Here is a 21,666-nt window from a genome sequence, read left to right as displayed (position 1 = left end):
GACGGGGGCGTAAACGATAAAATTCTTTGAAGGCGTGATAATGTCAATCAAAAATGAAATATAATTAAAAAGAAAAAATAACTTTTCGTTAAATCTTACATATTTTTACAATGCATTAATTTGATATTAAATCTGTGAGTTTAATTTTCTCTCTTTTACTCTCACTTTGTTTCATTTTAGTTTTTCTTTATGTATATTCAGATTTATTTTGTCTCGATTAATCAGTTAATTGTTTTTATAATTCACGATATTTCTTTTCGACAGACTTTACTTATCGATTACGTGGTAATAAATTCAAATTTCGAGTTACGTTCGCGCGCTATATTCAATTTTCGAGTTACTTAGGCGCGATGTTGAAATTTATTCGATGATATATTTTTCTTTCTTTGCAATTTCTATTCTTATTTTTCTTTTTTCCTTCTAATGTTATTATAATCTTATGAAGTAGAATTAAGAACGAGGGTAAAGGTATTATCGTAATTGAAATAAAAGAAAGATAAAAAGATAGATAATGTGTACGTATTCGCAAAGTTATATGAATGCAAGCGTGCGTGAATAAAGTATGCATGAACACATCTACAAATACATATATGTCTCTCTTTGTTAAGGACGTGCGAAAAGTACAGAAGCATCATTTTTTTTCTATTCATTAATACTTAAATCCTATTTGTTTTTGATTCTTACTTGCTCACCTTCCTCTTTGATAAAAATTGAACGAACATGATCTCACGGCACGTTTCGCACGATTACGAGTAAAGAGGTATGGTCTCTCCCTCTCTTTTTCTTTCGTATGGTAAAGTCGAGTAGGTGAATGACATCGGCACGTTTTCTTCTTTGACCTATACCCTTTTGCTAATCTTGCGCTAAAGGCCAAGAAGCGAACTGTACTGGACTCCTTGAAAGAAACCATCTGTTTCGATAGAAGCCACATTCTTTCACCGTCTCAGCCTCTTTTCTCTATTTATTTCTATCAAGGAGATAAATATGCGCATTTCCGCGCGCGACTCTTCTTCTTACTATAAAATTAAATTTACGAGAGGAATCCTAAATGAAAAAGATCTATTAAATTACTTAAAGATTCGATTCCTTCTTGGTAACCTTGATTTCTTACTTCTTTCTTTCTTCTTTTTATTTTCTATGGAAATAATAGCAAAATAAAAACAATATATCATATAATTTATTTAAAAAATAAATTATTAGAGTATGAGACATTTATTTATTTATTTGTTTATATTATATTTTAAAATTGACTCTAGATCAATAGTGTCACGTTTATTTATAAATATGAATTACCAAATTTAATTTGATTGTGAGAACATTTCCGAGCCATAGACTAAAAAAAAGGGAAGATCTCCTCCAAAAATATTAGAGAAAGTAAAAAATCAGACCTTTCAATGTCACATTGTTTTCAAGTTTCGGACCGCGGATCTCTTATTAAGGGGACCTTCTACTCTGAGCACCTAAAAAAAGGCTATTTTCGCGAATTTTTTCCAAGAAAACTATAAAAGATATCGATATAAAAGTTGTTGGGTTTGTTAAATTGAGTCTTAAACTATATAAATGAATTTTTATTTTTTCATTTTAATTAATTTTTTATTGCAAAAACAGTAGTATAAAAAAACACCTTAAAACTTTAGTGCTTTGGTAGCTCCATCAGAACTTGAGAATGGCTTACCTGAAACATAAAAGTAAAATGGTTTTATATTCTGTATGACTTCAGCTACAAAGTGACAGTAATATATAAAAATTTTATCAATAAATAAAAAAATGGTGGACAAATTACAAAAAAAACGTAAATTTGACCTTTTTTTTCATTGTTTTTGACTAAAAATAAATAGTAAAAATTAAAATATAAGAAAAAAGTCTCCGTCACTTTGTTACAGCTCATGTGTAGAATATGTGGATTCAATTTTATAAGAATCGGTTTACTGGTTCGTGAGATATGATGGAGCTAGTATTTCAAAACATAGTTTCGAGATAAACGCGTTTAAAGTTTTTTTTACTCAAAATCGTTAAAAATTCTTACCTAAACTTAATCTGCGATGCCTGGACCGTACAATAGACCTTCTTCTTGTTCATATTCTTCAATTTCTTCCAGTCTTGCCTTCTTCCACTTTGATCTGGCATCTTTTGAGCACTCAGAGCTTCGACGGTTCGCAGATTCGATACGTCGGTCGTCGCGTCTTTTAGCAAAGTCGATCGCTCCTGGCCCAAGTTTCATGCCCATCGTTTCCATTATCTTCATCACTGTTCGAAATCCTTCGTTAAAGATACATGCAGAAACTTTGCACGCAATTTCAACAACTTTTTTGCCGTTAAATATGTGTTTAGGTGCCATGTGCCTTAGATTTGAGGTACTTTCACCAGTCGATGGAACACTTAGAATGCTTCGGCTGGGCATCAGTCGAAATTTTGTGGTAGTATCCTGCCCAAATCTCGTTACGCATATCCTATGAAGAATTCAAATTTCTTCTGACTGCTAAACCGTAGATCTCTGAGAGTGCTTTCATCAATTTGATTGTAAATTTTTAGTTTTTACTTCAGGAACTTTTTTCACAACAGTCATTTTTCTCTTCACTACTGTTTTTGCTACAGTTCTTATTTTCTTTTTGCGGTTCGGCGTTTTTCTTTTAAATTTTCTTCTTTTGTATGAGAGCTTTTCTTGCCTTATTTGCGCGCTTAAAAATATGTTTTGTCACATGCAAAATACACTTCAACTTTTTAACAATGAAATCTTCACCGTATGGATGATAATAAAGCAGCATTTTAAAAGTCTTGGAGTCTCCGTAGCCGATATAAGAACCGTGCGCGTCGAACGCTCAGGAAAGCGGTCCGAGGTAGTTACGTTCAGGCAGCAAAAAAATGTAGTTAGAGACATCGGATCTTTTTGAAATTTTAACACAATATTTCTACATATATATACATTCGAAAAATGTAAAAAAAAATTTAATTTTTTAAAAATTGCAGAGTAGAAGGTCCCCTTAAACATTATTAATTTAGATCATTGAGCAAAGGAACGTTTATTATATATTGTATGAATCACACAAATTTTTGAAATGTAGAGCTCGTGAATCGATAAGTGAAAAATATTTTTTAAATTAAATCTTGATCACCTCATCTACGATTTTTATTCTTATGTAGCTTGAATTAGATTAAATGATGATAAAGAAATTCTTCGTAACTGTTGTATTTTACAATTATTATTATTATATGTCATTTTAATTTGACATTTATTTAATTTTCAAGGCTAATTACTTCGATGTAAAAATAGCATCAAATGATAGAAAATAAAATAATAATAATAATAATAATAATAATAATAATAATAAATGTGTATTTTATTTTTTTAAATAAATTATATTTAGAATAATAATAATAATAATAAAAATGATTTTAATACATATTTACCGACAATTTATTATACACAATCAAGTTTTGCTTCAAAGAATTAAATTATTTCAAGTAGTACATTCATAAAAAATGAATTCCCAGCAAATATTGCTGAGAAGATTATTTCCATATTGAATTGATAATATTATCATTTATAATTCCCTTTATATGTTTTTCGCAATCAATTAAATGTTTACATCTAAAGCGTTTCTTTATTTCACGTTCGTCGATTTTCGTTTAATATTTTCTTTTTCTTTCTGTCGAATTGAATCGAATCGAATGTAATCGAATCGAATGGAATTGAAATAACGTAGATAAATAACTAGGTAAAATTAGAATTTCATTACTTGAACTCGTTTAATGGAGGATTACATGTCACGCAGCCTCGCGTCTTTGATATTAGCTTTGAAAGTGGAGATCGTAGAAAGTGTGGTGTATACTTTGCACTTATGTGTCCACAGTTACGTGTCCAGTCTTACAGTTAAATAAAAAGCTTCACTTTTTCTTTTAATAGAAAATTATATAGAAGAATGAATGTTGAAGGGGCTAAATAATCGACGTGCGATTATTTTTCAAGTTGAATGAAAATATTTCTACACGTTTAGTGAAAGATATATTGGTATTTTAAATCTTTTCTTAAAAACTAAAAAATAGTATCTTTTTTTTCTTTCATTAATCCTAATATTGTTATCGCATTAATTATACAAGATAAGTCGAATAAAAATTGAATAGACAGTTCCTGTTCTCTATTTATCTTTCTCTTGCAATATAAACATTTTAATTGACGAAAATTCAGTAAAAAAACAAAACAAACACAAAATATTGTTTTTCTCTATAGAATCGTTATCATGTCAATTATTTAAGGCAAGTAAAAAACATAATTAACATTTTTTTTTGTTCAATAAAAATGACCAAAATAAATGGTTTCTCCGTTAAGTAATTGACTTTCGAAGACTAACCAGAATTTGAAGGAATGTATTTAAGTCTTTCCTTTTCTTTTTTTCTTTCAATTTTTTTTTCTCGTTTAATTTGAAAGGAAGAAGAAGAAGAAGAAGAAGAAGAAGAAGAAGAAGAAGAAGAAGAAGAAGAAGAAGAAGAAGAAGAAGAAGAAGAAGAAGAAGAGTTAACGCAATTAACACATGCGTTTCTTACTGAGCAAACGCATCCGATGGATAACCGTAAAGAAGCTTATGTGCGTTGAAGCATTGGAGTGATGCCAGTAGTAAAACCAAATTAGTTACCCTAACGTCCATACACACATGCGGGGGTGTATAATTAGAGCGAGAAAGCTGACAAGGTCAAGTACACGTTACTTTGATATACAAATGCATCACTTAAATAGAGTATTTTTCCTTTTACCTTTTGCAGTTTTAAGATTCTTGATATCTTTCCTGAAATAAAAAAAGAAATAAAAAGAAAGAGGATTGTTATTGTTTCCTTGTAAAATTGAGCAACAGTTGATTATTACCTGTAAATGATATTTTTTTGTATTTACTATATGTAAAAAATGAATAACTACTGAAGAGATGGAAGAGTATTTTTGTTTGTTTGCTGTACTATTGAGCAGCAACTGATCTTCACCTATCAATCTTATCTATTCGTATATATATTTTTATTTATATATTTATTGCATGTAATACCAAAAATGAATAACTGAATCGTTTATTATAAAAGTGGTGTATGTTCACTTTAGAAAAAAAATTAAGAGAATTCTTAATTTTGATGTATTTATAATTTATGAAACGATTTAATTATTAAAGAGATGGAAGAGTATTCTTATTTGCAAAATAGATCAGGTAACTCGATATTTTTCTTTATCTATATTTTCTTTATGCTTATCATAATGATAAAAATGATGATCTGATAAAATTAGATCGATCTGTTTTCAGTGTTACACTTACGTGAAAACGAGTCTTATGTAAGTCGCATATGTATATATACGACATACGTAGAGAAGTATTTATGCATTCACTGAATCAGTAATATGTAATAATATTAAATGCATAAGACTTTTTATTGTTGAAGAAGCGAAAGTAGTCCCGTTAATGTATTTTTTATTTATATAGTTTTGTACGCATTCTTACGTGACCGTTCATATCACCGTTCTATTATTGATAAAGTACTACACGTATATGTTTCTATGTATTTACTAATGTTTGTTACGTAGATAGAGCTTGAGTAAATTGACTGAAGAAGCGGTTTCTTTATTAAAAGCAATTTTTCATATTTTTATGAATCACTCATTCAAGATTTTCTTCGTTTCCTTTTCAAGACGTTAACGATTTTATCTTTTATGTTACACATACATAGATAGATATGTATATATAAGTAAGCACGTATGTGTACAAGCCAAGAAGCAGCTTGGCTTCGTTGGTACGATCAATACTTAAAGACGGTGACCGTGCCTATCATTGTCCTACTCTACTTCTTTCAACTTGTTCAAATTATGTATATGTAGGTATATCAAATTTGATACATGCGTAAATGTACCATGTAATACGTATGTGATCTTTGATCCCTATACAAATTATTACACTTTATCGCACATGAATGCATACATAAATGCATCGGTAAATATAACTTAATTTGGTTAAACAATTTGTTATAATTTATTGTCTAATATAAATGTGGAAAAATTAATTGTATCATTCATTTGATTTTATTCAATATTTAATAGTATCAAATATAAAATATTTACAATCAATTTATTAAAATAAAAAATAGGTAATATATGAAAAATCAATTATTTATAATATAAAATATAATATAGTATATAATAAAATAAATAATTATTTTTAATTTACAATCAGTTGTCATAATTACAAACATGCAAATATATAAGAATATGTATGCATTATACTAAAAAGTTATATTGTTGACGAAACAAACAAATGCTTGGAAGATCGATTGATAATTTGATCTGTTTAAAAGATAATCTCTTTAAATGGGATAAAAAGAGAAATAATGAGAAAATCGGTAAAGGATGGTGAAGGAAATGAGAGTTTTGGAGGAGAGTCGGAGTCGTGTTTTTTTTTATTCTCATAGATCTCTTTCTCTCTCTCTCTCTCTCTCTCTCTCTCTCTCTCGCATTTAACGGGTTCTCTCTTTAGGACTACTAGGGATGTAGATCATTGATCGTTATCTGTATACGTCAGGGAGACATTGCACTAGTTCACGGTCCTTGACCTCCCCTGATTCGGTATCGTACTTGATGAAATTACTTCTGCCAATCGACCAGATTGACGTATGGATTTTCAGCCTTTCGAATCTAAACGATCACTTTGGATTGATCGGATAAATTGATATTGACATCGTCTGATCTATGTGTTTCATTTAGTCTGTTATGTGATACTATTTCTTTGACAATTGTTCCAAGTTATGCTGAAATCTATTTTTTGAGATGATTAAAATTTATACGCAGTAGAAATCTCATCGTTTTGTGATTTTTATTTTGTATAAAATATTAGCAATCCTTATATAATTATTAAAATTATCAGATCTATCTAGTTTAGGATTATAAATTAAAAAACATTTCAAAAATAATGTTATTCACTAATAAGAAGTAAGATATAATCCAAATAAAATAGAAATGAAATTACTTTTTCAAACGAAATAAATATCTTCAAATTGAAGATCATTTCAATTTCAGATTATTTAAGGTTACCATCTTTCTCTCAATAAATTGTATCAAAATTTTGATCAATTTTTATTATAAAATTTCGTTAAAAATAAATATTATTTTAGACATATTTTTATTAATAATTAAATATTTTTAATTATAGATCTCATTCACTGTACAAATGAGCCAAACGTGTCGATACCACAACTCGCTAATCTTTTGATAGAACGATCGCAAAACACGAACTGGACGGTCGTTTTTAAAGCACTCATAACGGTACACCATATGCTTTGCTATGGCAACGAGGTAAATATTCTTTTTTATTTAACAAACGATTTCAACGATTTTTTGTATGTATTAAAAATTGAGATTACTCAGAATTCACTTGTTATATTTTTGTTGTTGTTCCAGAGGTTTACACAATATCTGGCATCGAGCAACAGCACTTTTCAGCTCAGCAATTTCCTCGATAAAAGCGGAGTACAAGGTGAGTGTATTTACTGAAGGGTTGCGAAAAATAATGGACTGTTCCTTTTTAACATCTTACGACTACCGATTCGACATTTTTCTTGTTTTTTTATCCTCGTACCGTAATCTCCGATACCAATAAAAATTATTTAACAAATAAAATACTTAATTATTTATTAAATTATTTAACAAATAAAGAGTTTGTGTTTCGTAACATGTTACCTAAAACAATCGGTGATATTATTTCGTAAGTAAATTCTGCAGCAATTGTAATATCGTTTATTTTATCCGATAATGCGAGAACGTACTAAACAAATTTCTTCTTCAAAACAAATGTGTCCAAATTTATTGTATATATATTTTGTATATTAATTATCATAAAATGTATTAGAATGATTATTGCAAATTTTACGATAGTAAGATGACTTATTTGTATTTATAATTTGTTTTGTTCGTTTAGCAAGAATTTATGTTTATTACCATTTTAATTATAATTATTGTTATTATGTATATATATATATATATATATATATATATATATATATATATATATATATATATGTTGGCCGTATTGGAGTATGCACACACACATGGGATATAATAATAATATAGAAATAATTTTCTATAAATGCTTCAATAAGTTTGCGCGTAAATTCTTTTCTTTCTAACTCAAATTGCACACACGGGATGATATACATTCTTTTAATTTCCACATATCCTTGCATATACAAAAACATACATGCATAAACACACAGAAGAGAAGAGCATAGGAAAAGTAATGGCTATTTATAAACGATTATATCTACTGCTTCCTCTCCCGTATTGTTTAATAACACTTTCTAACTAACTTCCTAGCACTGAGCAACTACAGAACTATATGGGCAAAAATCAATCTTTCTCTTTTCCATGTGTCTGGCATCTATCTTTATGATTTACTAATTTGGATTAATTTTATCTCTGTTTGAGCACAGCAGGAGCTCGCGTCGGTAAGTTTATTTCCTTCGTACTTACAATCTCTTTTTTCTCTTTCCCTTTTTAACAAATAACATTTAAACAGGATGAGCCAAAAATTTTTAGTTAATTCTAAAATTAATTATTCTTTTTAGACATTTTTTAAGCTATTTTTTATTCAGTTAATGAAACTGTCAATCTGGTTTGTAAAATTGCAAGTATAGTTACACAATTGAATCGTTTCAAAAAAAAAAAAGAAAATAATTAATTTTAAAATCACCTAAAAACTTTTGGATCTATCCTGTATATACCATCTATTGTATAATGTATCTACACTTATTATTTATTATCAGGCGTTTTTATTTTTATTTCTACTTCTGTATCTTAATAGTTTCATTGTTAAGACCAAACCATTCTAATTAATATGCGGTATTTTTATTGTTCATCAGGTTACGATATGTCACCTTTTATCAGACGATATGCCAAATACTTGAACGAGAAGGCTCTTTCATACAGGACGGTGGCATTTGATTTTTGTAAAGTTAAAAGAGGGTAAGATTCGTATTATTGTTTATAATATTTTCTTTACAATTTTTTCTTTTGAATTTCTTTTTTTCTTTCTTTTTAGAAAAGAAGATGGCACATTACGTACTATAAACGCAGAAAAATTACTAAAAACATTGCCAGTTCTACAAGCGCAATTAGACGCCCTTTTGGAATTTGATTGTACAGCAAACGATCTTACCAATGGAGTTATTAACAACGCATTTATGCTTCTATTCCGAGATCTCATACGTTTGTTTGCCTGTTACAATGATGGGATTATTAATCTTTTAGGTAAAATATTCAAAATATTATATAATTATTTAAATAAATAATTGTATCTCGATTATTTACAGAGAAATATTTCGACATGAACAAAAAACAATGTCGAGATGCTTTGGAACTGTATAAAAAGTTCCTCATAAGAATGGACAGAGTCGGCGACTTTTTAAAAGTAGCAGAGGTAATTTAAATTTGCATAATTCCTTTAAATAAATTTTATTATACATTTGTAATTTGTGTCTTAATTAATTCAATTTTATTATTTTTGTTTAGGATGTTGGTATCGACAAAGGTGATATTCCGGATTTAACAAAGGTAACGCTTTTACAAATTATATTTTTATCAAATTTCTTTACTATGATTAATTTTTTTTATTTATTCATACTAAAATTGGAGTATAAGTAAAAAGTATTTTTATAGGCACCAAGTAGTTTGTTAGATGCATTAGAACAGCATCTTGCGTCATTAGAAGGGAAAAAGGGTTCCGCTGCAAATACGCCAACGCAATCAGCAAGGTATGTCAGCTTTCTTCGAATATTGATTTATTATTTACAATAAAACAAAGTAAAAAATAAATAAAACAGTGAATAAGGTAAATGGAAGAAGATAAAGAGAAAATAGAAAGAAATATTTATTTTTAACGTGTATATATGTATATATATACGTATACATATAACGTATATAACGTGTATATATATATATATATCAGATTGGCATTATTTTTACGTTGTATTCTAATGAATTATAAAGAACGATAAGATCTTCTTCCTGTATTTTTTCTCATTAAGCTTGCAATAATTTCTTCATTTAATTGCAATATATTAATTTTTACTAAGTATATAAGTATTACGTATATTAATTTTTAAATGAATATGAAAAATGATAAAAATATATTAATGCAAAATTTTAAAAACAAATTATCGCAATATTATATAAGAAAATATTTAGTTGATAAAATTATTGACCAAAAATATCATTAATTCCTGTCATTTGTCATTACTTTACGGCTTTGGTCCAGTCATTCGGTAATTTCGAATGGCTGTTCACCATCAGACATCTTCACTACTACTAAATCCTTAACAGAACAACTTAATTACTTACAAACATCTCTAAATCCTTCTTTTTTTAAACATAAACCTCTTTATAACTATTGTTTATTTATTTGTAGATCAATTGGACATGTGATAACACAGCTAATTTTCTTATTTATATATTTATCTATATATTTATCTTATAAAAAAACAATTTTTCTATCTATCTACCTATTTTTTCTCTCTTTCTCTCTTTCTAATTTTGCTTACATGCTTTTTTAGTTACGAGGAAATAGATACGCGAATTGACTTTTCGAGCATTTATCTTTTCGTCACAAAAACATATTCTAATCTAATATTCAAAATTGATATAAAAATTTTATTTAAATATTTTAACTTTGAATTGTTTGTTCAGATTTTTGTTATTATTGATAATGACTCGAAAAGTTGGATAATTTTTATATGAATATAAATATTTTTGTTTAGAATTTGAATTTATTCATTTTTTTGTTCGTACAATTTGTACATACATCATTTTTTTTTTGCATATTAAATCACGTATATCAAATGTCACACTTCGATAGGCTATGCAAATCTGAAATATGTTATATTCAGCTTTTTAGTTTTATTTTGCTTCTTATGTGATACTTTCAACATCTCGTATAAGAGATGATATATGTGCTGAAGAAAATATAATTGGTATATATTGAAAGAAAAAAGAAACGATTTGACTGGCCAGAGCCTTAATGTAATTGAGAACAATAATTTCGAATGGTAAATTTAAGAAAAATTACGTTATCCAATAAATGAATTTTTTCATCTATTGCTAAAATTATATCTTATCAATTTATCTTTATCTTATATCTTCCATGTACAAAAAAAAATAAATATTCAATAATAATAATAATAATAATAATAATAATAATAATAATAATAATAATAATATAATTTATTATATTTATTATATTTATTATATAATATATTATATATATATAATAATAATAATAATAATAATATTATTATTATTATTATTATTATTATTATTATTATTAAAATAATGAGAATATATGCAGAATTGTCCAATAATTTAAATAATTTAAAATAAATAAATTAATAATATTTCATACAATATTTAAAAATAACTATGTTGATATTTAAAATGCCTGCATATTAAATAGGCTGACTCTCTATGTGACATAGAAAGATATTACAGCACATGTATTTATCTAAAGTTCTGTGTATGCTTGATGATGTAAATACTGTCGTCGTGTGTAGCGTATTATGGATGCGTTCATGATGTGTATACACGCTTCTACGATGCATAATACGTAGCTTATTATGATCGTTATATATATATTATATAGTACCGAATTAAATCTCATTTCTATATCAGACTACTGTTTTATCGTAGAGAGAAAAAATTAAATAAATGCATGTGTAAATTGTTTAAAAAGCCATTTAAAGTACAAGTGCACACGACTTACTTAATTACTTTCTAGGCACTGTCGCATTTATACGTATTACACTACTCTTCTTTTTGTTTTTTGTTTGTCTTTTCCTTTATTTTCTATTATCAACTTTCCTATAAATTCCTATCATCACATTTTTTGGTGCTAAAACAAAATTTATCCTCCCTTACTATTCCTTTACTATATATATTTTTCCTAACTTAATTTTTAATTACACAACAATTCCCACAACCAACAATCCACCCCTATCATTATCCAAGCAGCAATAGAACGAATATAAAGTCGGGAGTGTCCGCCCTGTCTTCCACCAGTACCGCATTTGGAACGGCAGCTAGTAACGCACGGCTTGATCATACTGGAAATGGACACATCGATGAAGCATTAAGGCAACAAGCTCTTGCGGAAGAGGAAGCAGCTATGAATCAATACAAGGTTAATCTTTTTATAATAATACCTAGTAAATGATTCCACAAACTCCGGGGTCTTTTGTATTCTTGCACGTTTGAAATGTGGATTATATTTGGATAAATAAAGTATTGTAAATTACTTCAATACATTTGAAGACAATATATGTATTTCTTTAGATTTTTTCAAAGACTTTTACTATTAGAAAATATTGTCGGAAATAAATAATCTTTATTTAAGATTTCTAATTACAATGTTGTACAAAATTAAGTCAATTGTATTTTTTAATTTAGGCTAAAGTACAGTCGCCCTCGGGTGGTCCAAGTACAAACCCTTTTTTGAGTTCTCCTACCAACAATGCCCATCAGCCAATAGTTGATTTATTCGGTTCAGCACCATCAGCTGATAATCAGGTAATTGTTGATTGTTTACTACAATGTTTTATTTACATTATTTACGAATTATATTATTTCGACAATTTTTATATCGAAATTATTAGTAATCTTAGATATTGATTTACATACTAAGAGCATAGTCACGACGGCAGATGCAACTAGGAATCACAGTGACAGTTTTTTAAAACCATTTAATCATTTATTTAATCATTAAAATTTGTTATAATTATTGTTATATTATGTAGTGTTTTCGTCTACGTTTTCACAGGATATATGAGCCGTTCATTTTGAAAGTGATCGAACTCCATTTTCCAAAAAAATCGAGTTAGCTACCGTAATAGTTCCATTTTTACATGATCATTCCATTCTGAAGCAACTTGTTACTAATATATTTAAAATCATGAAGATTTTGTAACAAAAAAATTTGCTGATTAATGGAATGATGAAAAAGTTTATTTTGAAAGTGGCCTAACACCATTTGTCAATTATTATTTTCCGGTTGCACGTGGTAGAAATGTCATTTAAAAAAATATTTTACTGTTCGTTTTCTAAGATTATTACAATATTATTAAAAAGCGTCGGAAAGGTAATAACTTTATTGTAAATGAAATGAGACAAGAAGATTTTGTAGCAACAAAATTATTAGAAGACGTAATTTTTAAAAGTGTAAAGAATTCTGATGAAGAACCAATAAACTGGTTAAAAATATGTTGGATGCGCTTTGTCAGAAATGAACCATATAAAATTTTCTATAAGACATCAATGAATGAGAATGAAAATTTTAAAGTCCTGAATTTATTACCACATCAGGGTAGACCAAGAAAGTTCGAAAATACTTTATTGACACCACTATATAAAAATATTAGATACATTACAACAGCAAAATTCAAGGACATAATTAACCTATTATGATATATACCACCGATTTTTTTCAAATCCCTTTTACACGCAACAAATGTAGATAAATAGTAAATTATTTGGTAGGTTATATTTGTAATTTTGTACGTTATGTAGTTAAAAAATGTTTTGAATCACATAAATTATGTTTCTGAAGTGTTTTAAAGATATGTAAAATAAATTGAGTATTGTTTTTTTCAATTTGAAGTATCTTAAATTATATTGAATGGACTTGGGTCCCTTTGAAATTTTATAACAAATCAGGTTGTTAATTTTTGAAAGTAGTCTAATTCTATTCGTGGTAAGAAAACTCATATTATTAACTTAATAATTGCCATTATTTTAATAGGGACTAAAAATTTAACAACCTTAGATACACTTAAGCAGTATGACTCGTTAGTATCTTGTACGTATATTTTTAATTGCATTGAAACGTAAACCCTTCAATATCTCGATTCGAACATAAATAGAGTTAGGCCACTTTCAAAATAAATTGCTCATATTATTTTTATTTCTTGAGCTAACATTGCATACGTTTATGGTTATTAATTACTGCAGCATGACAAGATGTGTGAGCCCATATAATTTTTTGTTTTCATATATCACTGACAAATTTGTTCGTTGATTTATTGTATATATATCAATTGGTATTAGAAACTCGAAAGTTCCGCAAATACCAAATCCTGTCAGTGTTCACATCCCTGAGAGCGACCCCCTCTATTCGCGGTCTTCGAAGCCTATTTCTTTCAGGTCCCTTCTAATATTGTTCTCCCATCTACGTCTCGGTCTACCTAGTGGTCTTTTCCCGTTTGTTATACCGACCTCTATTTTATGCGCCGTTTGATCCTCCCTTATGCGCGCCACGTGGCCAGCCCAACTTAATCGACGTGATTTTATGACGTTAATAATGTCCAGTTTGTTGTACAGTCAATGTACTTTTGTTGATTTATTGTATATCAAATATTAATTTAATTCTAATTTTCATTATATTTTATTATAAATATTCATCATAAATTATATTAATAATTCAAATATATAAGAAATATATTAATGCTATATTTTATTTTATGATATTTTAGCCTCAAAAAGCGTCCGACGATTTGCTACAACTGGCAGGAAATCCTTTTGCAGATATGTTTGGTGCACCCCAACAAGTCCAACAAACACAGCCTGCACAAGTACAAAATAATATGTGGATGACCAACGGTAATGGTAAATGCAACATTCACTTCATTTTATTATATTATATATATGGCTGATTCTGAAAAAAAGTCGAAAATGGCTTTATCGAGTTGATCAGTTTTTTTTTAATTCGTAATCGAATTTTTTGTTGCTCAAGTCGTAGTATATATCTTGTTTGAGGAAAATATTATAGTGGTCCCCAACTGTTTTGAGTTTGAATTGAATATAAAAATTTTAAAAAAATTTTAAAATGAGGGAATGACAGATTCGTGAGGGAATGATTTTTAATGTGATTCTACAATAATTAAAAACTTTATAATGCACCAATCATTTGTTTTATTACAAAACTATAATAGTTAAATAATTTTATTGGAAAAATATAATAATTAAATCCGTACTGTAACAATTTAACTGTTACAAACAAAACACGTTGACTCATAAAAGTAATATTAAATATTAATTTAGTTAAAATAATTTAAAGAACGAAATTAAGAAGTACTATATAATCAGTCTAAAATTTGATTTACGTTTTTAACATACTAAAGACAAGAATGTATACTTTTATATTGATGATTTAAATGTATTAAAATAATGAAAATAGAACATAAATTGCAATTTTACTAATTTAATATTATTTATCAGTTATCAGTCTCTATGCAATCTAATCGCAGTTGTCTTTAGTTATTTTCACCTTCTTAAAGTTTTTATTTTTTCTCATCGATTTCTTTAACAAAATAACAACCTCGACTGAGTAACTTTGGGGGTTTAATTATTCGAAGAACGTCAGGCCAAGCATAAAGTTCTTCATCTTAAACTGTCGGCCATTTCCAGCATTTTGATCCTTTCTTCATACACCGTACTAAAGCCCCATCATCAGATAATGAAAGAATTTTACCAGGATAGACTTCGTTATTCCATGTTATAAGGACATGGTCACCAACTTTAAAAAATTTTATGAGGGAATGACAAAACGAAACAAAATTGCTACAAACTTAGGAACATAACCTTACTTTCTTACGAATTGTAAACAGTACTTTATTACTACCGAAAAAATATAAAAATATGCTATGATTATTAAATAAAAAAATGCTTACCTTTTGATAACATTACATGAGGAAATGACGTTAAAAAATGTAATATTCAAAAAACTTATTGTCAAATTGATTTTAAGAAAACATCCTTTCTTCAATTGTCCACTTTAGAATATGTTCTCAAGGGCAATGTTGCCAACTACAAAAAAAAATTAAAGTGGGATTTGGTAGGCCTTGGAGTATTGCTCCAATCACATTGTTACAAAACGGTGAGGGAATGATACTTTTTTTAAGGACAAATTTTGAATTATATTTAAAAATATTTCCATTCGCATTTATGAGACTATGAACTAATATAGCTATAGTCAATACTATCCTATATAAGTAAAAAATATCATAATAAACAATTTGTTAGGAATTTTACGTTTTAAGTTAATGATTATCTTCAAATTTAGCGCTTGGGATATAGTGAGGGAATGATTTTCAGGGTACTTTCTTGGACATATCTTTGTTGTTTATCATATAAAAAATAAATTTGTTTCATACATTCGTAGATCTAGTACAGTCGTATTATTAAAAAAAACAACTTTTCATAATTGACGATCCTGGTTTATAAAAATGATCAAAGACATCAATTTCGATTTTTTTTGAGAATCAGCCATATATTTTTTTTGTTTGTTTTGTTTTGTTTTCTCGTTTGTTTTTTCTATTTTCTTATGATCTTTATAGTTTTTCTTTTGCTTTTGACTTTTTCTAGGTTTTGCAGCGACACCAGCAAATAATAACTTTGTTACAGATAATAGCTTTTCCTCCGTATTTGGAAATCAGGATCAACAGTCAAGTAAGTATTTCATTTTCCTTAATATTAGATTTATATATATATTTTACATTTTCCTCTCCTTTTTTCTTTTCATTATAAATATATCGTTCTTTTTGGCACAGAATACTTTTTGCCTGGTTTATACGATCATTTGTAACACACACACACACACACACACACACACACACACACACACACACACACACACACACACACACACACACACACACACACACACACACACACACACACACACACACACACACACACACACACACACACACACACACACACACACACACACACACACACACACACACACACACACACACACACACACACACATATATATATATATATATATATATATATATATATATATATATATATATATATACATAAAAAAGAACTCAATTTGTTATCTCTGGGATTTGTACGATTTATGCACATTATTATAGAGACATACTTATAAATAGTATATAAAAACACTGTGATGCTAGAAAAAACACTACTTTATCCGTTAGATGTTCTAAATTTGTCACATAATATTATCTCAAACTTATAGAATACCTTCGCATAAACACTGAACTCTTATTCGTTTATTTATGCAGTCATTTTGCAAATTCAAAATCTTTAAGAGATGCATTTTTTTTTTAAATAAATCTTTTCCAAGACTTAACCAATCTAAATTAGATATTTGTAATCTAAAGGATTTGATTGAGGCTGAATTCTTCTAGCAGATGTTGTGTATTTTGGTTGATTGTTTGGTGCATTTGTTACAAATGTTTAAAGAGTACTTGTGTAGTTACTGGGTTGACAACTAAATAATTGCGGATTTCACCAACAGGTAACGTTGTACATATTTATGAGTATATTAACTAACATCTTTGCACAGATAAGATCTTTCAATATATTATTATTTGGTCCTTTTTGAAACATTCAGTATCAAAATATCATTGAACTGTTGAATTGTGTGTGTGTGTATAAAAAGCAAAAATATGGGGAGCCAAAGCGAGTATTTTCGTTACATTTTGCTTTTTTATTTTCGTAAAAATGTTAATGCTTCATAAGCTCATAAAAAGTTGTATGCTGTGTACGGTGATGAAGGCTTAAAAGAACGGCAGTGTCAGTACTGGTTCGCAAAATTCCGTTAAGGGGATTTTTCATTGAAAGATGAGGAGTACTCTGGACGTCCAGTAGAGGTCGATAATGACCAAATAAAGGCCTTATTGATTCTGATCGTTATAGCTCAATACGGGATATTGCAAAGAAGCTCAATGTATTGTATACATGCATTCAGAACTATGTACGGCTTCTTAGTTATCAAAAAAAGCTCGATACATGGGTACCTCATAACTTTGGGGAGCGTGACTTAACGAGGCGTATTGATGTTTGCGATATGTTTCTTAAACGTAATGAAAATGACCCATTTTTCAAGCGGATGATTACTGGAGACGAAAAGTGGGTTGTTTATGACAGTATTGTACGAAAAAGATTCTGGACTAAGCAAAGCGAACCTGCACCACAACTGCAAAGGCTAACATTCGCTAGAAAAAGGTTTCGTTATCAGTTTGGTGGGATCACAAAGGAATTGTGTACTTTGAGCTGTTACCACGAAACCAGACTATTTATTCGGAGGTTTACATTCAATAACTGACTAATTTAAACAATGCATTACAACAAACATTAAAGAAAAGCGACGGAGCTGGCCAATGGGAAAGGAATAATCTTTCACCATGACAACGGTAAGCCTCACGCATCTTTAGTCACTAGACAAAAATTACTCGAGCTAGGTTAGGATGTATTACTTCATCCTCCTTATAGTTTCGACCTAGCTCTAAGTGAGATTGTCATTTATTTCGATCACCACCAAATTTCTTGAATGGACAAAAATTCCAAGTTGATAATGAAGTCAAAATTCAGTTAGACCAGTTTTTTGCTCATAAAAACTAAGAGTTTTATGAAAAAGGAATAATGTTACTACCCGAAAATGATAAAAGGTTACTGATAATAATGGACATTATATCAGAGATTAAAATTATTTTATGTATTAAATGAGTCGTTTTTTGTTTTCTTGAAAAATCCGCAATTACTTAGTTGTCAACTCAATATTATATAGATATATATATGAAATGTTATGTTATCGATAATCTAAGAAAGATCTAAACAATAGTAGAAGATTTGCTATGTACTAACAGAGCCGAATCAGCGATGCGCAAGTATCTAAGAATCGTCTTTAATTGCTATACTAACAAACATCAATAAACATTAATTATTGGGATATATTTCGCAACACTCTACACAATGTATCATTACGAACATCATCAATTAATCATCGCAATCATAATTAATCTTAGTTACTAGATAAAAGACACATGGCTTTAATACTGGCGCATCACTTTCTTTCTCGTGAGAGGAAGTAGGGCGCAATAATAAATCGCAAGGATGATACCGAAACTATGATCTCGTAGAACATAAGGCTAATCCACGCACATTAATAACTTTCTGCGCAAGCTGGTGCCCCAGGAATTACCACCGGATCCGTACCTAATCCTTTCATGTCCGACTTCCCAACCGCCGCTTCCCAAGCTAGCAATGCAGCCGCTGCTCTAGGGCTGTTCGATCAAAGCAGCAGCGGCGTTACTGCCGGCGGTAACGTTGCCGAAGCTCAAGTAGCAGCAGCAGCAACAGCAGCAGCAGCAGCGGCGGCATCACAAAGCGGCGGAGACCTCTTCAGTGCCGGCGGTCAGGCAGATCTCTTTGGGGGCGACTCTGCAATGCTCAAGGCCGCAGATGGGAGCTCTGGGGACGTCGCGTCCGACGGTGCACAAGCACCGTCGGCCGTTGCGCCCTCGACTGCTCTTACCTCTGGCAAGTCCACTGCCACGCCGCCTCCCAGACCACCGCCTCCCGCGACAGCAGCTTCCAATGGTACACCACGTGCATTGTCTCCAGCTGTTAGCGGAGCATCACCTGGTAGGCCAGCCTCGGGGCCTGCTTCGACTGCCGGCAGTGCAGCCCCGAGCAAGAGTGCATTTGATGATCTAAATGACAGTATTCGCATGGCACTGGGTGGCTCTCCGTCGCGACCGGCACCCCTTGCTCAGCACGCTCCTCCCACGCAACAACAACAGCAACAACAACAACAACAACAACAGCAACAACAACTGCCATCGCAACAACCCGTTCAACAGGGCTTCGCCATGTTCGACATGGGAAGTAATGTCGGGGCGGCCACTAGCCACATCATGATGGCTGGTGGCCAAATGGCTTCTTACGGAGTTCCTTCGTCGTCTTCTCAAGTACCCCCTGTCGGCTTTGGTTCTCCGGCTAAGCAGCCAATGTCAGGTGACGGGAATCTATCACAACCACGCTAACTGCATGCTTCTGAAGCAAATCCGAAATCCTTATTTTTTAAAATAATTCTTTGGAAATGAAGATTAAACGAATTATAATATCAAATGACTTCGGATTTGCTTTAAGTATGGCTTTCATTTTCGGAGGTTACATATTAACAGTCTCAAGTGTTATAACATTAACAGCTGTTAATCCTTGGAACTGCTTTTTCTTTATTTTCTCCATTGCATGACCGCTTTTATGACTTACTTTAACAACAAACTCTGTTCATTCCATGGTAAGGACATTTTTTATTATGGGTAAAGATAAGGGAAAAGAAAAGATGAGCATTCAGGATAATCTCGAAATTTTAATGGATAATAGAAATACAATATTTTCAATATTAGAGAATTAGAAATTAAATTAGGTTCTATTTAGGATTTGATGCCCGTACACTTGAAATAATATTAATGCCATTAGGTACACAAAAGAACTCTCCAACATAGTTAAAAAATATTTAGTTAAATAGAAAAATACACTTTTTATAAACGTAGTTTATTATAACGTAAAATAATTTGATAAATCAGTTTGAATTTATATATTTTGTCATTTGAAATATAGTGGTAGAATTCATGTATACTCAAATCTTGCACGGTCATTAGTCAAATTAGATTGATGTATAAAATAATGATTTAAAGTAATAGTAAACTAAAAATGATAGTCAAGCTTTGAGTGATACTGCACAAATTGTGTTATTGTACAAGTATGAAACAAAGTAGACAAATTTTGTTCTATATGAATTAAGTTAATATTTTAATTATTTATGCTATTGTTATGATGATGATGATTATTATTATTATTATATTAATATTCTACATAGTTATTCTAGTTTATAATATAAGAAAATTTGTAAAATATTTATTCACATACAAATTTTATATATTTGCAAATATCAAATTTATATTTTGGTTATGCTTTTATGAGTTTCGGCTATATATATATACATATATATATACAGGGTGTCCCCTATATATATATAACTGTATTCACGATTTTTCAAGTACTTACAATAATCTGACAAAAAAATAGTTTAAACAAAAGTTGATCTGATTTTGATTGACTATAAATTGCAATAAAAAAAGTTTTAAAAAATTATTTTTTTTATGTATTAAGCCAAGGTAATTTAAAGATCATGGTATATTAATTCGTTGAATTTGTATTGATACGGACTATAATACTGTAAGGTCAAAAATATAGGGTGTCATTTAACCCTTTCGCTACGGGGCGGATCTCCGCCGCGGTACTCCCGCAGTACGGCGCGCTACACCGAAACAGTGCACGGTGCACGCAACGTTCGAGCCGGTGTCGTAAGACTTATGATCGAGGCATTTGGTTTATTATTGAAGCCCGTAAAAAACAAATGATGCAAAACGAAAGACTCATGCGGCATGTTTAGAATGAGATACTCTGTGCATAGCAACTGCAGGCGCTTATCATATATACAATTACGCGACATCTTTAGCGGGAGCGACTATAGCCGCTCGTAGTATCTCAGCGGCATCACATGGAAAGCGACTATAGTCGCCCATAGTACCTGAGTGGCATCACATGGAGAGCGACTATAGTCGCTCGTAGTAGCGAAAGGGTTAAAAATACAAAAGTAGCCTTAAAAAACATAAACAAAAATTTTTATTTAACATTTTTTTATTGCAATTTATAGTCAATCAAAAACAAATTAACTTTTGTTTAAACTATTTTTTTGTCAGATTATCGCAAGTACTTGAAAAATCGTGAATACAGTTATATGGGATACCCTGTATATATACAGGGTGGGGCAATATCTCTGT

General features: G+C 29.8%; 2 protein-coding genes and 2 long non-coding RNA genes across 24 annotated transcripts in view; 2 read left to right on the top strand and 2 right to left on the bottom strand.

Moving 5' to 3' along the window:
• lap (phosphatidylinositol-binding clathrin assembly protein lap) overlaps positions 1-21,666 on the top strand; it is a 33,516-nt gene that overhangs the window by 3,958 nt on the left and 7,892 nt on the right. For 10 of the 21 annotated variants that reach the window (XM_015334103.2, XM_089174071.1, XM_089174070.1 and 7 more), the window contains exons 3-15: positions 7,173-7,315; positions 7,421-7,496; positions 8,449-8,463; positions 8,878-8,980; positions 9,057-9,265; positions 9,328-9,434; positions 9,527-9,568; positions 9,674-9,768; positions 12,017-12,185; positions 12,452-12,571; positions 14,530-14,662; positions 16,421-16,504; positions 18,998-19,831. In XM_015334103.2, the coding sequence (XP_015189589.2) occupies positions 7,173-7,315; positions 7,421-7,496; positions 8,449-8,463; positions 8,878-8,980; positions 9,057-9,265; positions 9,328-9,434; positions 9,527-9,568; positions 9,674-9,768; positions 12,017-12,185; positions 12,452-12,571; positions 14,530-14,662; positions 16,421-16,504; positions 18,998-19,831 (2,130 nt within the window). Of the gene's footprint in view, positions 1-4,434; positions 4,688-7,172; positions 7,316-7,420; positions 7,497-8,448; positions 8,464-8,877; positions 8,981-9,056; positions 9,266-9,327; positions 9,435-9,526; positions 9,569-9,673; positions 9,769-12,016; positions 12,186-12,451; positions 12,572-14,529; positions 14,663-16,420; positions 16,505-18,997; positions 19,832-21,666 lie in introns of those variants that run through there. The other 11 variants (XM_015334113.2, XM_089174073.1, XM_089174078.1 and 8 more) reach the window with 11 other exon arrangements.
• Positions 1,546-2,401, bottom strand: LOC149032039 (uncharacterized). The gene is made up of 2 exons (XM_089174059.1): positions 2,027-2,401; positions 1,546-1,675 (listed from the first exon to the last, which is right to left on the bottom strand). Exon 1 carries the CDS (start codon positions 2,399-2,401, stop codon positions 2,033-2,035), a length of 369 nt encoding a protein of 122 aa, XP_089030185.1. The 3' UTR covers positions 1,546-1,675; positions 2,027-2,032.
• On the top strand, positions 1,644-2,513 carry LOC149032038 (uncharacterized). Its single transcript, XR_016177067.1, has 2 exons — positions 1,644-1,770; positions 2,332-2,513. It is a non-coding gene; the product is annotated as an uncharacterized LOC149032038 (long non-coding RNA).
• Positions 14,963-16,414, bottom strand: LOC107073453 (uncharacterized). Its single transcript, XR_001476751.2, has 2 exons — positions 15,727-16,414; positions 14,963-15,572 (listed from the first exon to the last, which is right to left on the bottom strand). It is a non-coding gene; the product is annotated as an uncharacterized LOC107073453 (long non-coding RNA).

The sequence above is a fragment of the Polistes dominula genome, unplaced genomic scaffold (assembly GCF_049000335.1).
Source record: "Polistes dominula isolate Pdom_NZ unplaced genomic scaffold, Pdom_raw_medaka contig_277, whole genome shotgun sequence".
Lineage (NCBI taxonomy): Eukaryota > Metazoa > Arthropoda > Insecta > Hymenoptera > Vespidae > Polistes > Polistes dominula.
This window is presented reverse-complemented; position numbering and strand designations above follow the sequence as displayed.

Bases quoted from the DNA above. Each gene is read 5' to 3' on its own strand.
- LOC149032039 (XM_089174059.1), bottom strand. From the start codon at position 2,401: ATGCCCAGCCGAAGCATTCTAAGTGTTCCATCGACTGGTGAAAGTACC.